The 22,153-nt window shown below is 37.0% G+C and overlaps 1 protein-coding gene and 1 long non-coding RNA gene across 3 annotated transcripts; both read right to left on the bottom strand.

Moving 5' to 3' along the window:
- Positions 1 to 3,754: 3,754 nt before the first annotated feature.
- On the bottom strand, positions 3,755 to 5,850 carry LOC146735443 (uncharacterized). Its single transcript, XR_014931070.1, has 2 exons — positions 5,664 to 5,850; positions 3,755 to 4,034 (listed from the first exon to the last, which is right to left on the bottom strand). It is a non-coding gene; the product is annotated as an uncharacterized LOC146735443 (long non-coding RNA).
- Positions 5,851 to 10,613: 4,763 nt separating this feature from the next.
- On the bottom strand, positions 10,614 to 22,153 carry LOC102809472 (von Willebrand factor-like). 2 transcript variants are annotated; one of them, XM_006824374.3, is made up of 17 exons: positions 22,082 to 22,153; positions 20,585 to 20,639; positions 20,246 to 20,371; positions 19,699 to 19,793; positions 19,248 to 19,413; positions 18,750 to 18,899; positions 18,546 to 18,656; positions 18,003 to 18,211; positions 17,761 to 17,868; positions 17,510 to 17,665; positions 13,513 to 13,651; positions 12,900 to 13,079; positions 12,365 to 12,567; positions 11,845 to 11,887; positions 11,339 to 11,669; positions 11,116 to 11,183; positions 10,614 to 10,838 (listed from the first exon to the last, which is right to left on the bottom strand). In XM_006824374.3, exons 2-17 carry the CDS (start codon positions 20,631 to 20,633, stop codon positions 10,822 to 10,824), a joined length of 2,151 nt encoding a protein of 716 aa, XP_006824437.2. In that variant the 5' UTR covers positions 20,634 to 20,639; positions 22,082 to 22,153; the 3' UTR covers positions 10,614 to 10,821. The 2 variants fall into 2 exon arrangements, with proteins under 2 accessions (XP_006824437.2, XP_085362488.1); XM_085506362.1 differs by having other exon boundaries at positions 20,585 to 20,719; positions 22,082 to 22,106.

The raw sequence follows: 22,153 nt of genomic DNA, 5'->3' as shown, positions 1-22,153 counted from the left end.
GCACCTTTGCAACATGCAAAACATTGGTGTTTGATGCACTGTGACTCTGCACCTTTGGAACATGCAAAACATTGGTGTTTGATGCACTGTGACTCTGCACCTTTGGAACATGCAAAACATTGGTGTTTGATGCACTGTGACTCTGCACCTTTGGAACATGCAAAACATTGGTGTTTGATGCACTGTGACTCTGCACCTTTGGAACATGCAAAACATTGGTGTTTGATGCACTGTGACTCTGCACCTTTGGAACATGCAAAACATTGGTGTTTGATGCACTGTGACTCTGCACCTTTGGAACATGCAAAACATTGGTGTTTGATGCACTGTGACTCTGCACCTTTGCAACATGCAAAACATTGGTGTTTGATGCACTGTGACTCTGCACCTTTGGAACATGCAAAACATTGGTGTTTGATGCACTGTGACTCTGCACCTTTGGAACATGCAAAACATTGGTGTTTGATGCACTGTGACTCTGCACCTTTGGAACATGCAAAACATTGGTGTTTGATGCACTGTGACTCTGCACCTTTGGAACATGCAAAACATTGGTGTTTGATGCACTGTGACTCTGCACCTTTGGAACATGCAAAACATTGGTGTTTGATGCACTGTGACTCTGCACCTTTGGAACATGCAAAACATTGGTGTTTGATGCACTGTGACTCTGCACCTTTGGAACATGCAAAACATTGGTGTTTGATGCACTGTGACTCTGCACCTTTGGAACATGCAAAACATTGGTGTTTGATGCACTGTGACTCTGCACCTTTGGAACATGCAAAACATTGGTGTTTGATGCACTGTGACTCTGCACCTTTGGAACATGCAAAACATTGGTGTTTGATGCACTGTGACTCTGCACCTTTGGAACATGCAAAACATTGGTGTTTGATGCACTGTGACTCTGCACCTTTGGAACATGCAAAACATTGGTGTTTGATGCACTGTGACTCTGCACCTTTGGAACATGCAAAACATTGGTGTTTGATGCACTGTGACTCTGCACCTTTGGAACATGCAAAACATTGGTGTTTGATGCACTGTGACTCTGCACCTTTGGAACATGCAAAACATTGGTGTTTGATGCACTGTGACTCTGCACCTTTGGAACATGCAAAACATTGGTGTTTGATGCACTGTGACTCTGCACCTTTGGAACATGCAAAACATTGGTGTTTGATGCACTGTGACTCTGCACCTTTGGAACATGCAAAACATTGGTGTTTGATGCACTGTGACTCTGCACCTTTGGAACATGCAAAACATTGGTGTTTGATGCACTGTGACTCTGCACCTTTGGAACATGCAAAACATTGGTGTTTGATGCACTGTGACTCTGCACCTTTGGAACATGCAAAACATTGGTGTTTGATGCACTGTGACTCTGCACCTTTGGAACATGCAAAACATTGGTGTTTGATGCACTGTGACTCTGCACCTTTGGAACATGCAAAACATTGGTGTTTGATGCACTGTGACTCTGCACCTTTGGAACATGCAAAACATTGGTGTTTGATGCACTGTGACTCTGCACCTTTGGAACATGCAAAACATTGGTGTTTGATGCACTGTGACTCTGCACCTTTGGAACATGCAAAACATTGGTGTTTGATGCACTGTGACTCTGCACCTTTGGAACATGCAAAACATTGGTGTTTGATGCACTGTGACTCTGCACCTTTGGAACATGCAAAACATTGGTGTTTGATGCACTGTGACTCTGCACCTTTGGAACATGCAAAACATTGGTGTTTGATGCACTGTGACTCTGCACCTTTGGAACATGCAAAACATTGGTGTTTGATGCACTGTGACTCTGCACCTTTGGAACATGCAAAACATTGGTGTTTGATGCACTGTGACTCTGCACCTTTGGAACATGCAAAACATTGGTGTTTGATGCACTGTGACTCTGCACCTTTGGAACATGCAAAACATTGGTGTTTGATGCACTGTGACTCTGCACCTTTGCAACATGCAAAACATTGGTGTTTGATGCACTGTGACTCTGCACCTTTGGAACATGCAAAACATTGGTGTTTGATGCACTGTGACTCTGCACCTTTGGAACATGCAAAACATTGGTGTTTGATGCACTGTGACTCTGCACCTTTGGAACATGCAAAACATTGGTGTTTGATGCACTGTGACTCTGCACCTTTGGAACATGCAAAACATTGGTGTTTGATGCACTGTGACTCTGCACCTTTGGAACATGCAAAACATTGGTGTTTGATGCACTGTGACTCTGCACCTTTGGAACATGCAAAACATTGGTGTTTGATGCACTGTGACTCTGCACCTTTGCAACATGCAAAACATTGGTGTTTGATGCACTGTGACTCTGCACCTTTGGAACATGCAAAACATTGGTGTTTGATGCACTGTGACTCTGCACCTTTGGAACATGCAAAACATTGGTGTTTGATGCACTGTGACTCTGCACCTTTGGAACATGCAAAACATTGGTGTTTGATGCACTGTGACTCTGCACCTTTGGAACATGCAAAACATTGGTGTTTGATGCACTGTGACTCTGCACCTTTGGAACATGCAAAACATTGGTGTTTGATGCACTGTGACTCTGCACCTTTGGAACATGCAAAACATTGGTGTTTGATGCACTGTGACTCTGCACCTTTGGAACATGCAAAACATTGGTGTTTGATGCACTGTGACTCTGCACCTTTGCAACATGCAAAACATTGGTGTTTGATGCACTGTGACTCTGCACCTTTGGAACATGCAAAACATTGGTGTTTGATGCACTGTGACTCTGCACCTTTGGAACATGCAAAACATTGGTGTTTGATGCACTGTGACTCTGCACCTTTGGAACATGCAAAACATTGGTGTTTGATGCACTGTGACTCTGCACCTTTGGAACATGCAAAACATTGGTGTTTGATGCACTGTGACTCTGCACCTTTGGAACATGCAAAACATTGGTGTTTGATGCACTGTGACTCTGCACCTTTGGAACATGCAAAACATTGGTGTTTGATGCACTGTGACTCTGCACCTTTGCAACATGCAAAACATTGGTGTTTGATGCACTGTGACTCTGCACCTTTGGAACATGCAAAACATTGGTGTTTGATGCACTGTGACTCTGCACCTTTGGAACATGCAAAACATTGGTGTTTGATGCACTGTGACTCTGCACCTTTGGAACATGCAAAACATTGGTGTTTGATGCACTGTGACTCTGCACCTTTGGAACATGCAAAATCTGTCCTACTTTACAGTTTGTTGACCTCAGGTTACGCAATATGCACAAGCACACAAACTATGAACGCGCACAAACGCTATCAATTTGTTAACGAGAACCACCAATTCAATTTCTTTGAAGAAAAAAATATCTTATAGTTTCAACATATATAACAAGGATAAGTAGCTTTGTAACTATCCCTTCGTTATGCAGTTTATCATCACTCCAAAATACTAGTAGTCTGGAATTTCTGTAATAATTTAATGTCTGTGGTTGCTAGGCGACAGCAATGCTGATTGGCTGATAAATATAGCATGCTGTTAATTAAAATAAGCTATTTTTTTATCATTAGATAGTTGCCATGACAACACAAGTGTGACAGCTCCATTATTCATAATAATGCAAATGAATTTACATAGATAATAAGCAACATTTTAGCAGATTTCTATAGACTATAATAAAGAGGTTGGTATTTTGTCACCAGGACAGACAGAATCCTCAAAATGCAGCAAATACATTTTTTTTTATTCATATACATTATTTTTTTAATTATTTTCTGGAAGTTTTATAAAGTTTGATAATCACAAACGCCGAAACTAAGATCTAAGTTTAAACAGATTGATTGTAATTCATTTTTTTTTTCATACTTACTTTTCTTTTATCCATGCTTGACTTTTGGTTTCATCCACAAATTGCACATGAACTTTTCCTTCTTTGAAAAAGACATTTTGGGTTGGATGGCTACAAATTAATCCAGGCCACCATGGATATCCATCTAACTTTGCTTAAACAATATCACCAATTTTATGTTTACATGCTGCAAAATGAAACAATGTGGTAGTGATTTTGCAAGAATGAATTATGTAATATTTGTACTATTATACCAACTTCAAATATAATTCTGAGACATAAAAATAATTATAAACCCAAAACCATGTACAAATGTAATACAGCATTCAAAACATTCTACTGGCAACCATGGTTAAATAAATAGGCCCTGGAACTAGCATAAAGCAATTACATTGAGAGTAGTGTCAATTTGGAGTTGAAAGGTTTATTCATATCATTTTTTTTTATTAGCGACAATGTTGATATTTAAAACCGTGTCTACATAATTAAGCGTGGAAATAGCCGAAAAATAGTTTTGTTTGTTAAATCCAATGCAATGTTTTGACAGCACTGCAACCTTTGTTTGTCCTGCTTTTACATTTGATTTCATGCATAACACAGGATCTAGCACACAGTCACTTGGGGGCTGAAAATCAATAAATACTAATTTTCAAAAAAAATCATCCGCTATACATATATAAATAAACAAGTTGTGAAACACGGCACCTAGTAAATCGACACACTGTCGGTTTCAAATGTCGATTTCTTACCTTAAAATGCGAAACAAAAATTTTAGAGGGAGTCAGGTGTTACGTTAATAACCATTGTTCATAATCGCTAACTTGGTTTTATTCAAAACTGCACAAATCCCGCGTTTTCTGATGATATCCGACGATTTCATGAACGAAAATGGCCAGCAGCCAGAATCAAGGGGGATTCGCACAGAGTTCTGGGTAAATGAAGGAAATACTCACTGTTACGGCACGCCTGATTGGCTGAAAATGAGTATGCGCACTTGATTTACCCACAACTCTGTGCGAATCCCCCTTGATTCTGGCTGCTGGCCATTTTCGATCATGAAATCGTCGGATATCACCAGAAAACGCGCGATTTGTGCAGTTTTGAATAAAACCTAGTTAGCGATTATGAACAATGGTTATTAACATAACACCTGACCCCCTCTGCACTTTTTGTTTCGCATTTTAAGGTAAGAAATCAACATTTAAAACCGACAGGGTGTCGATTTACTAGGTGCCGTGTTTCACAACTTGTTTATTTATATACGTATAGCGGATGATTTTTTTTGAAAATTAGTATTTATTGATTTTCAGCCCCCAAGTGACTGTGATCTAGCAGTGCATGTGTGATAATGAACTGTTTAATTTTGATGGTTGACAACACTTTTAGGTTCACAAGCGAGCCCCTGAACATGGCAACCATTTCATTGGCGTTGTTTACATAATTATGAAAAATTAATTTACTCATGCATCCAAAATACCTAAGGGTCGCAATGCATTATGGTATATGTTCATCCATGCTAAAATCTTTCAACTTTGGAGCATAGATGTATAGGGCTACTAGGAATCTAGATCTATGTTAACATACATTCGTCCAAGGTGTGAACAATTTATTTACCCGCAACCAGCATTGGGTAAATAGACTGCGAAGCGTTTCCATACCGGGGATAGAGGGACAGTGGCCTGATACATCTTTCCGACATTGAATCTCATTCCAAATAAATGTTGTAGTTTATGTGTCGTGCTCAATCTTTGTTTATTTGTACCGGTGTTTACAATTGTACGGACTGGGTACCGTCCATCTTGTGTCGCAATCTCACCTGGTAACCTCTCGTTTGAGTCGCTGCTTCTTCGGGCGAACTATTCTTCGATTTTCCATTTGGCAGGTTACCTAAAGAAGACGATGTTTTAGTCTTCGATGCTGGCGGAGATTTCGTGAAATATGAAAACAGAGTATTCCCTTTAGACATGTTGATTAACTCTTCACGATTTCCGGGAATTTTCAGACTGTCAGAGCAGTGAGCATGCGCATACGTTTGTGTGTGCACGGGGTCAAGGGTTATGTAGAACGATTTCGCTTCTTTTGTTTTTATGGTGGACTTGAAGTCAATTTATGTGTTTCAACACAGTCCACGTCCTAAAGAATAAATTCAACTTCTACTGGTACAACTGCATATAAAAAACAAAAATGTTTACGTATTTCACGCTTATCATCGGTAAAGTTATCTTCTATAAACCTACTTGGTTACAGCAATGCCAAGTGTGATCAACCGGTAAAGTTTGCCATAGTGAACACAAATCGACAGATCACATTAAAACCATAGAATGTGTTTATTATGAAAAAATGTTTGTTTTTCACCCACGTGGTGTGAGAAAAGGTCCAGTCGACTCCAAATGAAAATGGCTTTATAATCGAACGGGTGTTCTGGTCCCAGTTTGTGTACATACAACAAACCTGAATACAAAGCTATAAGTAATCTAATACAGTTCTAAAACGTTAAAAAATACCTATGCCAAATAATTAATAACAATATGGCCAACACTTGAAAAAATAAAACAAATTCCCGTTGTTCAAGCTTTCACTTTTTCATACTAGTAGCATAAAAACGGTGTTCACCCTCGCTTATTTTGACACCCTCAAAAGCGAGTCATTTCCATTCCCCTAAACAATGGCGTGCATTAAATTGCGTTTTTTTTTGTCGCGTGCCATAAATTGCGTCGTAGAGTCCGCAGTCACACCAGAGATAACCAGTTGAAACGTTCGTCGTGAAATTCACGTGCATTAAATTGTTTAAAAACATTTTTGGAGTCCTTCAAATTTGTTTTTGACCTGTTCCCCCACCAGAGTGAATTACATCACTAATATTTGTTTCTCAGCAATCTATAATCAAATAATACAAACGGTGACACTATGCAATTTTCGAAATGTATTTATTTCTGGTGTAACTTTACATTTTTATGAAACATTGTATGTCCCCGAATGAAGTATCCAATTTTTTTCTGCCTAAACATGTTTTCAACGAAAGAATTACATAGATAGGTAAAACATACAACAAATTTCATTAGCATAAATTTATAATATCCCATGGGCCCGAAAACTAGCAGCGACGGGAAATAAAATGTCGACTTGTGGGACGAATCGACTTGGGATGAATGTGATTTGGTACGAATCGACCGTCCCCCGTTTATTTATCCTTGACTATTCCCTCGCCAGAGTGAATTACATCACGAATGTTTGTTCCCCGGGAGTCTGTAATAAAACTGAATTCACGTCCTAAATTCATAAATGTGTGTGTCATTTATGGCCTCACTGGTCACTGCATTGATTTAAGAATGGTTCACACTTGATACCATGGTGATATGCAAGAACTAATGTGGTGCATAGAATTGAAATGGAAATAGATTGGTATCAGGGAGATAAGTTTACTAGTGTTTAACACCATGTCAGAATATGAGATCGAACCATTACATGTTAATTTGTCTCAGGACGCAGTTAATCAACAAGGAATCGTAACAATAATCAGGATGGTGCACAACATAAACATAACATAGAGTTAAACAGACGAAGACTAACAATATCATATTGGTGGTGGAACACAAATTCACAGCACTCAACTGAAATGAGCATGATTTATTATAGCAGCGAAATATAAGATATTGTCATATCAATTGCATATCACCGATGTAATTTCTAAACATTTAAAGAATTAAGTTTTTTAGGAATTCCGCTCAAAAATACTTCCACATAAGTTTTAGCACATGACAATAGCAGCACCTACCAACTCACGATTGACATTTACTTCCAATGTACGTACTAGTATAATATCTTTTGATTCAAGATATTTGTAGCGGACATTCATAGAAATGTGTTACCATATTAGTGCTTCAATTTCGTTTGATATCTTTATGTATTAGTCTTGATAATTTGGATCTAAAGATTTGCTTTGTTGTTTATCATAAACTCGGCCCCAAAGATTACAAATTCTGCTCTCAACCGGGGTTCTGGGAATGTATAACGTATACTTTCAGTTTTAGAAGGCGATCAATAAATATATTGATACTTTGACTAAATTATATTGCACGAGTGCAGATTTATCGTAATTGCATACAGTAATAATAATAATAAGTTTATTCTCCTTATTATAATCAATACAATGACAAGAAAAAAATAGAATTAAAAACTAAATACAATGCAAGAACATAAGTGAGAATAGGATCGGAAAAAAGAAGTCAGGTGACTGCTAATCTAGTTCGTTTCCACATTCTTAAATATAGAAGCATAATAATTAATAAGGCTTGTCAATGAAATAGCCAAAAAAATATAAATATGTATATACATGTTTATGTACAAGAAAACACTGAGTTAACTATGTATGCAAACGATATTTTTTGTATTCATTTTTAAATATGTTTCTTGACTGTATAGATCTAATACGAGTCGGAATTTCATTCCTTATTTACGGGCCAATGTATTTAATAGAAAATTTACCACATCTTTTCTTAACTATGGGAAGGGAAAAAATACATATGTAGTTTTGTCTTGTGTTATACTTACGTTCAATCTGCGGGAACTAGTTGTGGAACATTGGTGGTAATTTATCATAAATTGCATCATGCACTAAGGTTCCAATTTGTAGAGAATGTTGTATATAAATACCTAAAATACCTAATTGTTTAAACAAAGGTGCTGAGGGTGTATTGTAATTTTTGAAGGGATAATGCGAACAATGCGCTTTTGTATACGTACAATGTTTTGCAGGTGACAATGATATGTATTTCCCCAAACCTCTAATGCATAAGAAATGTGAGAAAGAATAAATGTGTTGTATAACAATATTAATACTGATCGCGGAACTAAAAATCTGAGCTTATAAAATATACCTGCTAATTTACTGATTTTTTTCTTTACTAGTGATATATGATTTTCCCATGTCAGATGTTTATCCATAGTAATTCCAATGTAATTAATACTACAGGTTTCACTTAATTGGTCACCTTCAAGATTGAATTCACCCTCAGTTTTGATTTTTTATGTGTATTGGCAATAGACATGTAATTTGTTTTATCGGAATCAATAGTAAGTTTGTTTGCATCACACCACATTACCACCTTTTGAAATTCAGAGCGTTTATGTTAATTTGGTTAGATTTGTTTTGAACCGTGTGGAAAATATTGGAGTCGTCAGCATATAATCTGAAGTTAAAATGATCAGTGGATTGTGGGATGTCATTTATAAATAACAAAAATAGTATGGGTCCTAAAATGGAACCTTGGGGTTTGGGATTTAGTGGTATAAATACAAACATACTGATTTCTTGCTGTCAGATCATTTTTAAACCAGGACAAGCCAAACCCCCATATACCATAATGTTCAAGTTTTGCAATTAAGATACTGTGGTTCACTGTACCGAATGCTTGCGAAAAATCTATAAACATTTTAATTGTGGCATTATCCAGTTCAAATAGCAAATATTGAATTAAGCTAATGAGTGAAAGTATGCAGCTATATTTTTCTCGAAAGCCATATTGGTGTTTGTACAGTATATTATATTTTTGTAAGCAATTCATCAGGCATTTATTTACATTTTGACTATAATTTTACTAATGATTGGTAGGATAGAGATTGGTCGAAAGTTCCCCAGATTAGTATCTTCTTTTTTATAGAATGGGAGGACTCGGTCCTTTTTAAGACTGTCTGGAAACTGTCACATGTCATTTTCATATGAAAAGAGAGGATGGTCGTGAACATATATATCACTTACATGGTGTTATATTTGTCGAAATAAGTAGCATGAATAATAGGACATGATTAAAGAGATCAACTAGCATAACTCTAGTTATACATTGGCAAAGTAGTTGACAACTCAAGTAGCCAATCGGTGGCGTCACAATAGTAATGAAAAACAAGCCATAAGGTACTGGCCATAGTGCCCCGAACTTTAAATCAGTTGGGCCTGGAAATTATAGTTGTGTTGTTGAGGAAGATTTAGTTCAAGCAGTGAAGGGGTATAGAATGTCAACAGATAGTTGATATAAAAGAAAAACATTGTTGATACGGAAATTGTGTTGCGACATTAATATAAACGGAAGCAGCCATTGGGCACACAAATGACGTCACGAATTGTTTCAGACTACCCTCACAAAACAACACTCTGTCCTGTGGTATGTATACAAATCTCATATTAACTGCACCGAGTATATATTGGCTTACGTTTTGAGTCATTATGGGCAGAGAATTAGTAGTTATGTTTACTGTCTAGTCATCTGAACGACCAATTCGAAAAAAAACAGCACACCGTGACAACAAATCACGTAATATAAGTTTATTGCGTGAATACTATAAAGTATGCTGAAAAAGACCAACAGATAGCGGAGATTGACGGCGTACTGCCCCTGAGTGCAGGAGTAATCGTAATTAGCATATTAGAATACATCTCCCATTCCAACCACCTGATGTGAAAAGCCGAGAACTGCTGAGCAAAATTGTGACAACTATTGAATCTTTTTCTCTGTGAACTTCTTTTTTGAAAACGTCTGATATCTTGTAAAAAGTGCGTAACATTTTCATATTTGGAATTCGCATTTTCTATTCAGGTAGAATGAAGATATCGATACGGTGACATATAATTATGGCACGCTGTAACTTATTGTTAGACAAATACAATTCCTAGAAAAAACCGAAGTCGACGACAAAAAATCTAGGAGGTTTGACAACAAATCACTATGTTCATTTTTAGGAATGACAATCAATTATAAATAAACACAGTAAATACTGATGAGAAGATATTTATTAAATATACCGTAAATAGGAAGAATAAATTAAAACATTTGCTATTACTATGTTACGAACACTAATAAGAAGTCAAGCGAGTCGTGCATATGTCAGATATCCAATAAGTATGATAAGAGTTTCCGTATATTTAATATTCGAACTATACTTTTCGTCCATGCATTGATCCAAACTATACAAGCACTATGTTATTCACACAAGGCGTCTGTAACAAGAGCAGAATGTATTCGATTACTAAGCGAGTTTGTATTAAATGATTGTAAACGACACAAGATATTTTACATTACTGTATGTAATGGTTTCAGAGAACGAAGAGCATTAAGATTATATTTTTTTTATATTTCGAAAACATTATATTTTTCTCAACCGTTTATGATCGGTCTGGAATTATTCATTGAAATTTAATATGCTGATAACAAGACCTGTTATTATCGCTCATATGTATGTGCATGTTACATATAAATAATAATGGTCACACTTACTGTATTCACAGATGTATCCTTTGTTGCTTGTACAATAAGCATCATACCATTGAAATGCACGTTTCTTCCTGCAATGAAATTAATCAATATGTCAAAATTAAATTTCGATTTTAAATTCACTAAATTTGCAAAATAATATCACCTTGTCGGTTTGTGCCAGATTTATTGTTTTGTTTTGAAGTTAATGCTTGACTGTCGAGTAAACAAAGTTATTTTTACTCACCACAAATGAACACAGTGTTGGCGATCAGATTTGTTGTTTGGTTCACCACCTCCCCAGTTGTTGTACACACCAGCTTCTAGAACTGACCCGTCCAACCAACCAAACGTCCCTTCATTGTCAATATCGTTCAACCCAATCCAGAAGCCACCTCTGACCTCGTCATCTAGATTATTATACTTTATATAGTTCGCAACATATGTATTTGATGTCTCTGTGTCTAGCTTTGCCAGTTTTCCACCACGCTCTTCGCAGCTAGCATTTGCCGTAGACCAGTCCACCTCATCAGTGTTAACTTCGAAATATCGTGAGCCATCACATGTAGTATTGGTGACTGTCAAAGCACAATGTAATTATGTTACAATGGAAATTACTGACAAGTCAAGTAATTAGTTCAATAGTTCAATACGCTTGCATAGAAATTTGATTAGCCCAAGTGATCCATATGTCGATCTGTTGTTTTAATTCAATTACCAAATAAGATAATACGAATACTATGATATACGTACTTTTACAACAACACGGAATATCCATGGGTAATACCTCACTAAACTTTAAATCAGAAAAGAAAATATCTATTAACACAGCACAGTACACATTTATTTTTTTTCTTTAAAATTGAAATAGTTAGGGTTTAAACGAGGCTTATGCTGGAAATAACGCGTAGTATTGCGAAAACCATTTATAGCGACGGAAACACAGATAGCTACTTGTTATGGAATTTACGCAAATCAACGATTTGATTTGAGGAATTACTGATTCAAAATACAACCTAAATTAGTAAGGGTTTAATATTGTCAGATTGTTGGTGAAGTACCGAGGAAATTAGCAATTGTTCCAATTACACAATTGGAATTACACGAGCCTGTTTTCATAGGAAGTTCTAAAAATAACAATATATAATATCGCGTGGCTTGAATCGAATAGCGTAGCTAAAACAGTAAAACACCGCGGATATCACAGTTGCTCTTATGATAAAACGATTACTTTTCTTAACTACTTGATATACGGGTCTGGTTTATACATTACCCTGTATAGGTTCCCAAGATAATAACAACCACAATCAGCTTTATCAATGCATATTCCACCCTCGTCTAAGACGAGACCTTCTTCACAGAAACAACCTTCAGTGCACCGCTCAGTACATGACCCAATGGGATAAGGATCCAAACAAGACGCAGGGCATTCTGGTCCACATGGGGTATATGCCATACCAGGTGGACATTCGACCTCTGACAAATAAGAAACGAATAGACCTAAGACAATGGCAACCGAGATCTCGTTTAGAGTGAGAGGGCCACGAGACTAGTTTTTGTCACTAAAATAGTATCCAGTCACGTTTTCTCACGCTCAACGAGTTCTCGTGGGCTATTGGCGTCTATCATCGTAATTGTTGATCACAAAACTCCACGAACGAAATGGTGGAAGATAAATCTAAACATAATCATCATATCTTTTCTAGGATATAGACGAGCCATAGAATCACATTGATACTTTTCCGTCACAGGGCGATCATTTTACTGGTGGATTGCAATGTGATACAACATTAACTCGTCAAACTTACCACATACGGTTCCGGTCCGCCAGTCTCCAATTGTCAAACCTTCATTTATACATTGCGCCACATAATCTGCCACAACAGCACATCCTCCAGTTACAACGGGAAGTGAGAGTTCAACGTCCATCTCACAGGAAAAATGGTAATTTGCCGGATCAACAGTGTTCACACAACTCGGTATATTTCCTGTAGTAAAATACAGAGTGTAATATAAGACGATGAAGATATCTAAATAACAATCATGGTTCATACAAGGGCATACCGGTGCAAAATTTAACGCACTGACTTCTTCCTAAACACGCATCTTGAATAACCCTTTTTTCCTTGAACACGAGACGAGATCTTGATGATATCCCACGCCCATGGGATTAATCCACTATTTGTCCGAAAGACGGCAGAGTACTACCTATTATCAGCATGCGGTTCAACATGCAAGCACAACGTAGCCACATACACATATTGAAACTAAAAATATACAACTCACAGTCTTTGCTAGGCATGCGCATATACGCATTAAACCTTCATAATATTAAAATATATTCCAACGCCAAAATTGACAAAATCAAACATATCCAGCCCACAGTGAAGACAAAATTACCACACTTAATGTGGACCATACCTGAGTTGAACAACGAATCACATAGTTCTTTAGCATCTTCAGCTAAACCACGTGGTGGTAAATCTTCTTCGATGGATCGTTTTTTTGTAGGTTCACAATTTTCTGCCCAACTATCTCCAAAGACATTAACATTTGTAACCTGGTACGAATATAAATCACTTCTATAACTTATATATTTTTCGTAAGAGTAAATGTGCATAGAAATCCCTATCGTAGTTGTAATATACTGTGAAGAAAAAAAACTGTATACAAACGGCTGTAATATATTATTTAATTATCACATCCCACTGCTGTTACGCATGCTGTGATTGGTTGAGACTCAGTCACATGACATTGAATAAAAATGGATATTACATCGTGTGTTACATGGGTATATTACATAGATGACGTCACTGACACGACTGTGCAACGATACTGCGCATTACAAATTGTCGTTCGCTGCATTGGTGCTGCCCCAGACGCTGTAGTTTTCGGTGTTGCTTTCAAGGTTTTGAAAGAACTTTACCCATCCGAAATAGACAGTGAACATGAAAGAATGGATATTAAGTAGGATACTCTGTTTTGATGTTTAGGATATTTTTATATGAAGTAAAAATGTACGGCAAAGCCGTCGCAGCCGTGGTCGCTGTGGCGCGTTCTACCAGGCCCCTTTATACTTTTTTCGTTATCCGTTATGAGGGCTTTTTAATTGCTGGTGATGCGTTCTCAGGATTTTTAATTCATGGTGATTCGTTCTCAGCTAATTTCTCGTTCTTCGTTATTGGATGTAATGAATTCCAGGTGATACGTTTTCGCAACTTCTCTGTACACCTGAGTGTTTTTTTTTATACACTCGTGTACTTGTAGTATGAGAGAGTTCTTCCCATTAGTAAATTCTCCCAGTCGTTTCGAAGTGTATGGTGATCTTTTACCAACCAAATCTACTGTTCTATAATGATTAATTATTGAAATATGGCGACTGTTGAGAAAGAAGGAGATCACTACGGCGGGTAAGTTGTATTGCTTTTCAGTAAAAATCACGTATACATAAATAGCAAGTTTTGAAATAAAAAAAAATGTCGCGAACATTGGTACTATATTCAAGTTGTGTGCGAAGTTTATACCGTCCCGGCGTTACCGCGTAACTTTTCAAACATAGGCCTACGCATTGGTGGTGTGGCTAGGAAATACTTGAGGTTTCAAGTACATCTTTTAATGCTAACACGCTTTATTATATGATAAATTATAGTTTTCTTCTAAATTGTCCTATTGTTTATTTATTCCTTATTACGTCATAGTCCAAGGGAATATTAAAGGGTTCACCACTTTTAATAATGTATAGTAGATAAAGAAAAAATGTCAAAGCGTTTTTCTCCTGTTCTAGGGATGTATATTATTAGATTTAATTTTGAATTATTCATTTGAGAAAAAAGTTTAATGTGCAAATTATTTCATACTTATGAACCCCCTACCCCTCATAGTTAACGATTTCTATTTATTTACGAGTTAAAGTCATTATTTGGCTTCAATATATGGAGGGTAAAACAGAGCCATCACATAAGGAGAAGTCAATTGTGTACATAGATCCGAAAGTACAATACTACTTAAATGATGTGAATTAGTTTCATTTTTTTTAAATATCCATTGTAATAATAATAAATATATAATATAACTTTGTAACAATGGGGCTATTGGCAATGAAATCCATGCACTTTTAGACTTAACCATACTGGAATAACAAATGCTCGTACTGAATTTCTGAATGTAGTTAGCATTTATAATGAAAGTATCCTTAAACTATCAAAACAACAAATGTTTACAGAAATTTTAAATTCGAGAGATGGGTTCATTGCCAATAGTGCTAGCAAATTTATTGACAGCATATTATTTTACTATAAGTAATTTTTCTTAGACTTTAGTTATTTATGTATTTTTTTTTTGTCTCGTGTGTGTACTTGCGTTTTGTTATATTATATATTTATTATATGTCTTTTGACCAAAGATAATGTAACAAAATATATTATTTAGTGTCAAATAAAATATACTATACTATACTATATGGGTTATACTTAACTGTGTATTTATTGTGTTTTAGGTGTTGACATTTCTTCAGGACTATTTGGATTTAAAACAGATTGCAACAGAGAAAGGCATGGGTGCAAACAGTGTATTATTTAGTATAATAGACCAGTCCATTTCAGAAATATACAGTGTCAGAACTGTGGCAAGACTGGTTGGTGAAATTAAGACATCAAACCAATGATACATATAGCATACAATGTGAGTACATACATTGAATTTACCAATGTCATATTACTATGGTCTATATAGTAGTCATTGAAGAGTAGGACATTTTCATGATTTATAGAATGTGTAACTGCGATTCCCATATTCCCACTAACTCGCTATAGTTACATGACAACACTGCAGTGGATACAAATAATGTTTTACACACATAAACTGAAAGCCATTGTATTAACCTATTGGAAACATTTTTAAGAAGTCAATTGTGCATGCAAATGTTGCTATAATGTGTGTAGTGTTGACAGCCAACTATCGGCCTATTGAAGATTAAACTGATGATAACATTTTGCAATATTATTTCCTTTTTGTGTAGTGGCACTAACCGAGAAAATTGTGAAATTGCAGAAAGGATGTGCAAAACCAGTGATAAAAGATGGTCTTCCAACACCCGATAGCACTGTAGCATTTATACACCAGAAAAAAAAGAGGAAGAATACAGAGTGCCAAAAGTCCAGAGGATAAGAAGCTAATATAATAATAATAATAACTTTATTACGCCGTATTGTGAAATTACATCTCAATTTTAGCCAATTGTAATAAAAATATAACAAAAAGAAGTAACTAATATATGCATTGCGAAATGAAAAAACAGTTGATAGAAACGACAGACAACAAGCTGAGTTAGAAGAGCTGACCAAATGTACCAGTGCATAGAGAGACATGATTTGTCAGATGGGTCAGCTGTCGAGAAGGACACATCTGAGAAAACTGATGAGTAGAGAGAAGAATATAGTAGAGATGAAAACAGTGGTTCAGAAACTGAGGAAGTAAATAACACAAGAAGTGACATTCCATGAATTGCTGAACAAAGAGAAGCAGGGTGTGCACGATAGGTTGGCACTTGAACAGAAAGCAACTGCGGAAACTTTTGCACAAAGGGTCGACTACAGTAAAGATTAGAACAGCAGTTTAGAAACGGAGGAGATCATGAAGATCAGTTAAGAAACTTGCCATTTCTGTCTAGATGTCTAACTACTATGTCTGGCCGAGCAATCAAAGTTAATGTCAAATATCTTCAATAAATGCTTTTATATTTAACAACAATTCCTGGTGATTGGTGAATAGGTAATTGGAATCCCTGGTGATTGGTGATTTCCCTCTTTAAATATTGGTGATCGGTGATTGGGAGGGGGTATAAATGGGCCTGTTCTACGCTGTGAGCATTTCTTCAAGTTCCACGCCGATGCTAACCGAAAACTGTATGAAAGCTGTGTGACTTGTGAATAGAAGGTGTGGTACTTAGGTGCGAAAGTAATCTCAGTCACTTCCACGGCACCCTGGCATTTTTATCTTGAGATTTATCAAATAACTTGCGTTTGAGAATTTCTCAATTCATTTCAAAAATGTTATTCTCGATAAATTGATTGATTCACACTGCTGAAACACGGTTACTAAAAAGGGTATCCGTGGCTGAAAATAACATTTACTGAGTGTATTTCATATTTTTCAGCAAACAATGTATGTGTGTTAAGTAGTGTGAAACTTGTTATAATAGATAAAATAAAATATTGCCTACTTCAAATATAAGTGTTGTTATTTTGTGGGGGAGCGAGTGTGAGTGATGTACGGCGTGGCATCATCAATATTATGGCCATGCCACCATACCTTGGGCAGGCAACAAATCGTGATATTACCCGAATAACCATGTGTTATTATTTAAATATATACGTATTGTTGTAAGCAATAACAGTGACAATTTGAATATAACTCTGACCTGGGTACCATCTGGCTGTATAAACTCGTCTCCAATATTACCATTAAAGTTTCCGCATAGACCGCACACTTTCCCACTATGCGCACTTGATACATCTACGTAAACTCTGTATACTCCGTCCCATCTAACTCGTATTCCATAACCAGTTGTTACGATCTAACAGTATAAGGATAAATAACGAATCAACTTGTGACTAAATCATACACACTCACTCACGATACACTAGGATATAATGTCTCAAATCAACTTACCAAATAAGATCCAGCTAATGTTATTGTTGTGTGAGGTGACAAGGTGACAGGTGGCAAGACCACGACACCATTAACTATTATTTGCTTTCCTTGTTTCAAGAGTATATTCTATAAAATAAAAACACCGTATTGTGAATATTCGAGCTATGATTAGCACATGGATTTTAATAATAACAATAATGACATGTCAAATCAATATTTCAATCTATGAATAATCAGCAGTATGCCAGTTAATTACGTACATACTCCTTACACAGCAGCCTGACCTCCTTCGTCGTGGTTGCAGCAGATGCGCCCCATGGTTGATTCTTACCAATAATTTGAAAATCATAGGGTGAAAGTGGACATTGAGTATTTAACAATGTGTATTCACATTTCCCCTGGAAGTGGTAATATTTGTTGTCGAAAGACGTATAATGCGGATCTCCGACACCACTGCACGTGTCTTTACCTGCAACAATATGTCATATTACTCATCCTGGTAAGACATGCTCAATCACAAAATATGAGAATGCGTACTGAGTTGTGATCCACTACTCAACTTTATAATTGCATATGGGATTCGTTACATAATCTATATATTCATCATCATCATAAAATATAATAAATTGGGGAATGACGTCGTTTCAAGTTGTTTAAACTTTGTGAAGGTATTATTTGAAAAAAATGGGGGACGGTACACTCATATACGTGTCAATCATCAATTCTAGAACACTCTGTTGAAATATATCATATTCAGTTTCTCTATGATACTGATGTGATGGTACATTTTAACGCAATTTTACCTGAGCAATCGTCCATATACTCTGGGCAGCAATCGCCATGTTCTATGCACTTGTCGTCACACCAGCAGTTGCGGTGAACGATTTTTTGTCCACATACGTCTTTGCAGAACACTGCCAAAAATATAACATTGAAAACGACAATAGTGTGAACGTCGTGTTGGAATAGGCATTACAAAATATTGATTTTGCCAATTATCAACTCACTTTTTTTACAGCAAATAATAACTGGATCAAGCGGCTCCCCGCCCACCTCGAAACAATCGTCCGCATGGGTACAGACACGACCTGAGATAGGCGTTCGAACATGTGACAATCTACAAAATCCATAATCAGAACCAGTCGGACACTCCCAATCTATAATAACAATTGCACAAGACACAATAGTCAGTCAATACATCATTAAATTTGAGCTGTAGTATGGTATAGGTGATGACAGAGATGACTTTAAAGTGACACATAAGTCACTGCTATTAGCATCGCCACCGACGTAATTTTTAACATGGCTTGCAAAATGTAATGGTTTTAACTCTTCATGGATTGCACAGTTCCATTGCATATTTATTATTACTTAACGGAAACATAATCGAATAAATATAAATAATGTAAAATGTGCATAAACCAATCAGGGCGGGATTCATCTGCTAAGTACACAAAGTGTGAATGGCAGAATATTTCAACCATCGAATTATCCGTAGTTATCACCATCAATCCTGTATACGTCCATCTTGTTTAATGTTCCCTTTCCAAATCGGCAACCGCCAGATGTCCCACTGCCATTGTAGTCATCGGGCGTTGATGCAGCATGACACTTGCCGTCAAGAAACACAAAATACGTGTATCCTTCATCATATGCTGCCCTTGCACAACTCTGTAATATTAACAGTGAGGAGTCATTTCATATCACAACGCAATCAATAAACATAATGTTGTCAAGCAATAAGATGAACATGTTGTTAAAAGAGACAATTTTACCACATGTTGGCTGAATTTCCCCCAGAGCAGGTCTCTACACTGCTTCTTGATTAATCGAGTTCAATAGATAGAAACATAACGGGTAAGAAATTAGTGAGATATACAAATTCAAAACTGTTGTTTTAATAAAGAATCCCGCATATAGCTACATATATAATATGTATATATAGTTTATACTCACCCTGACTTGATCAGTAGGATCCAGATATGGATTACCGCCTCCTTCTAATAACGTGACTTGAGTTGTTTCTTTCCAGCATCCTACGTGCTTATAATCTGTAAAAAAAAAAAGCATATTCATATACAACATTTGTTTGTACCATTGTATACTTATACAAATGTATGCAAGAAATGTACTCACGACTTGTCAGCAATGTATATAGGATATAAAAGACAATTGGTAGATTTGTCAGGTGATATGTAGACAATAGCAGTTAATTTCATGACAACCACTATGAGTAATATATTCGACAAGCTCGAAATTAACACGAGTACATATCAATATATAAACACCCAACATTCGTACATACAACCACAGTAACCGCTCAAAACGACGTCTAAGATGACGACATGCAATAAACGTGATATTGACAGCATCCTTCGTGTTTGTAATCTGTAAAAAGACATATTCATATACCCCAGACATGCAATAAACGCAATATTGATTGACAAAAAATAGTTTTAAAACAATTTGCAACGACTGTTGTGCATATTAGGAAATCACTCACCTATCTCAAGCGGACAATCGATTGTCATACATGATCGAATCGGGCATGGTGGTGTAGCACACAACTTAGTTTGAGTACCACCACCACAGGTTACAGTACAGACATCCCACGCTCCATTAACAATCCCTAATAATAGGGGAAAATGAAAAAAATAGAGAATGTACACCTGCATATTGCTCAAATAATGAAAGAAATCTTGAACATAATGTCATAATATTCTATAACTACGGACACTGTAACACCAAATTTCGTATTAACGCATTCTCTAAAGTTTATTATTTGAGTAATACATCGATGCGATCAATTACAAATGATAGAAATCACACACTGCTTACATACCTAGAATTGTGAAAATGTACAACACACGTAACAGTTGTAAAGACTCCATAGATAGCTGGTGACAAAATGAAATAAATTTTCAACAAGTTGCTGCATAGCGTTTAAAATGGACTGTGATTTCAAGTAGTCGTCTTTCTGTGACAAGATACGAGATGGATTACTGTGTACGTCTGTCCCGTATCTAATCTACGGGGATTCGCTAAACTTGTAATAAAGGTGACCCATGTAAACGCAGCGCCGCGGTTTGTCCCGTACCTAATCTACGGAGATTCGCTGTAATAAAGGTGACCCATGTAAATGCAGCGCCGCGGTTTGTCCCGTACCTAATCTACGGGGATTTGCTAAACTTGTAATAAAGGTGACCTATGTAAATGCAGCGCCGCGGTCTGTCCCGTACCTAATTTACGGGGATTCGCTAATCTTGTAATAAAGGTGACCCATGTAAACGCAGCGCCGCGGTCTGTCCCGTACCTAATCTACGGGGATTCGCTAATCTTGTAATAAAGGTGACCCATGTAAACGCAGCGCCTACGTTTGTCCCGTACCTAATCGATCTATGGGGTTTCGCTAATCTTGTAATAAAGGTGACCCATGTAAACGCAGCGCCGCGGTTTGTCCCGTACCTAATCTACGGGGATTCGCTAATCTTGTAATAAAGGTGACCCATGTAAACGCTTGTAATAAAGGTGACCCATGTAAACGCTTGTAATAAAGGTGACCCATGTAAACGCAGCGCCGCGGTCTGTCCCGTACCTAATCTACGGGGATTCGCTAATCTTGTAATAAAGGTGACCATGTAAACGCAGCGCCGCGGTTTGTCCCGTACCTAATCTACGGGGATTCGCTAATCTTGTAATAAAGGTGGCCCATGTAAACGCAGCGCCGCGGTTTGTCCCGTACCTAATCTACGTGGATTCGCTAATCTTGTAATAAAGGTGACCGATGTAAACGCAGCGTCGCGGTTTGTCCCGTACCTAATCTACGGGGATTCGCTAATCTTGTAATAAAGGTGACCCATGTAAACGCAGCGTCGCGGTTTGTCCCGTACCTAATCTACGGGGATTCGCTAATCTTGTAATAAAGGTGACCCATGTAAACGCAGCGCCGCGGTCTGTCCCGTACCTAATCTACGGGGATTCGCTAATCTTGTAATAAAGGTGACCCATGTAAACGCAGCGCCGCGGTTTTATAGAAATACAAACAAATTCAAATTACACAAAATTGAAATCAACATTTTACCAAATAAAGTCACATAATAAAGAAGTACTTAAAACGAACGAGAAATCATTAGATTTCGAATTTGTAGATAACGACCAGTGGCTTATAGTTGATATGCATGTCATATTTAAATACAGTTATAATTAGTTGAAATTCACGGCGTGAAAAATCTGAAGACAGATGAGGACATCGACGGGAATACATTTCACATCTGAAGTATATAATAACTAATTAAATAACTATGTGTTGAATAATATAATGTACAACATACTCACGTACCCGGGCCGGGTAGTAGGTTTAGTCTTCGAATACGACTAAGTGACGATACTGCGCAGTGAACACGAGATCAAT

The sequence above is a fragment of the Saccoglossus kowalevskii genome, chromosome 12 (genome assembly GCF_978046115.1).
Source record: "Saccoglossus kowalevskii chromosome 12, keSacKowa6.1, whole genome shotgun sequence".
Taxonomy (NCBI): domain Eukaryota; kingdom Metazoa; phylum Hemichordata; class Enteropneusta; family Harrimaniidae; genus Saccoglossus; species Saccoglossus kowalevskii.
This window is presented reverse-complemented; position numbering and strand designations above follow the sequence as displayed.

Bases quoted from the DNA above. Each gene is read 5' to 3' on its own strand.
- LOC102809472 (XM_006824374.3), bottom strand. From the start codon at position 20,633: ATGGAGTCTTTACAACTGTTACGTGTGTTGTACATTTTCACAATTCTA. The intron at 19,794-20,245 runs GTGAGTGATTTC...TTTTTTTTACAG, and splicing joins CGATTGTCCGCTTGAGATAG to ATTATAAGCACGTAGGATGC. The intron at 18,657-18,749 runs GTGAGTTGATAA...TATTTTTGGCAG, and splicing joins TATTATTTGCTGTAAAAAAA to TGTTCTGCAAAGACGTATGT.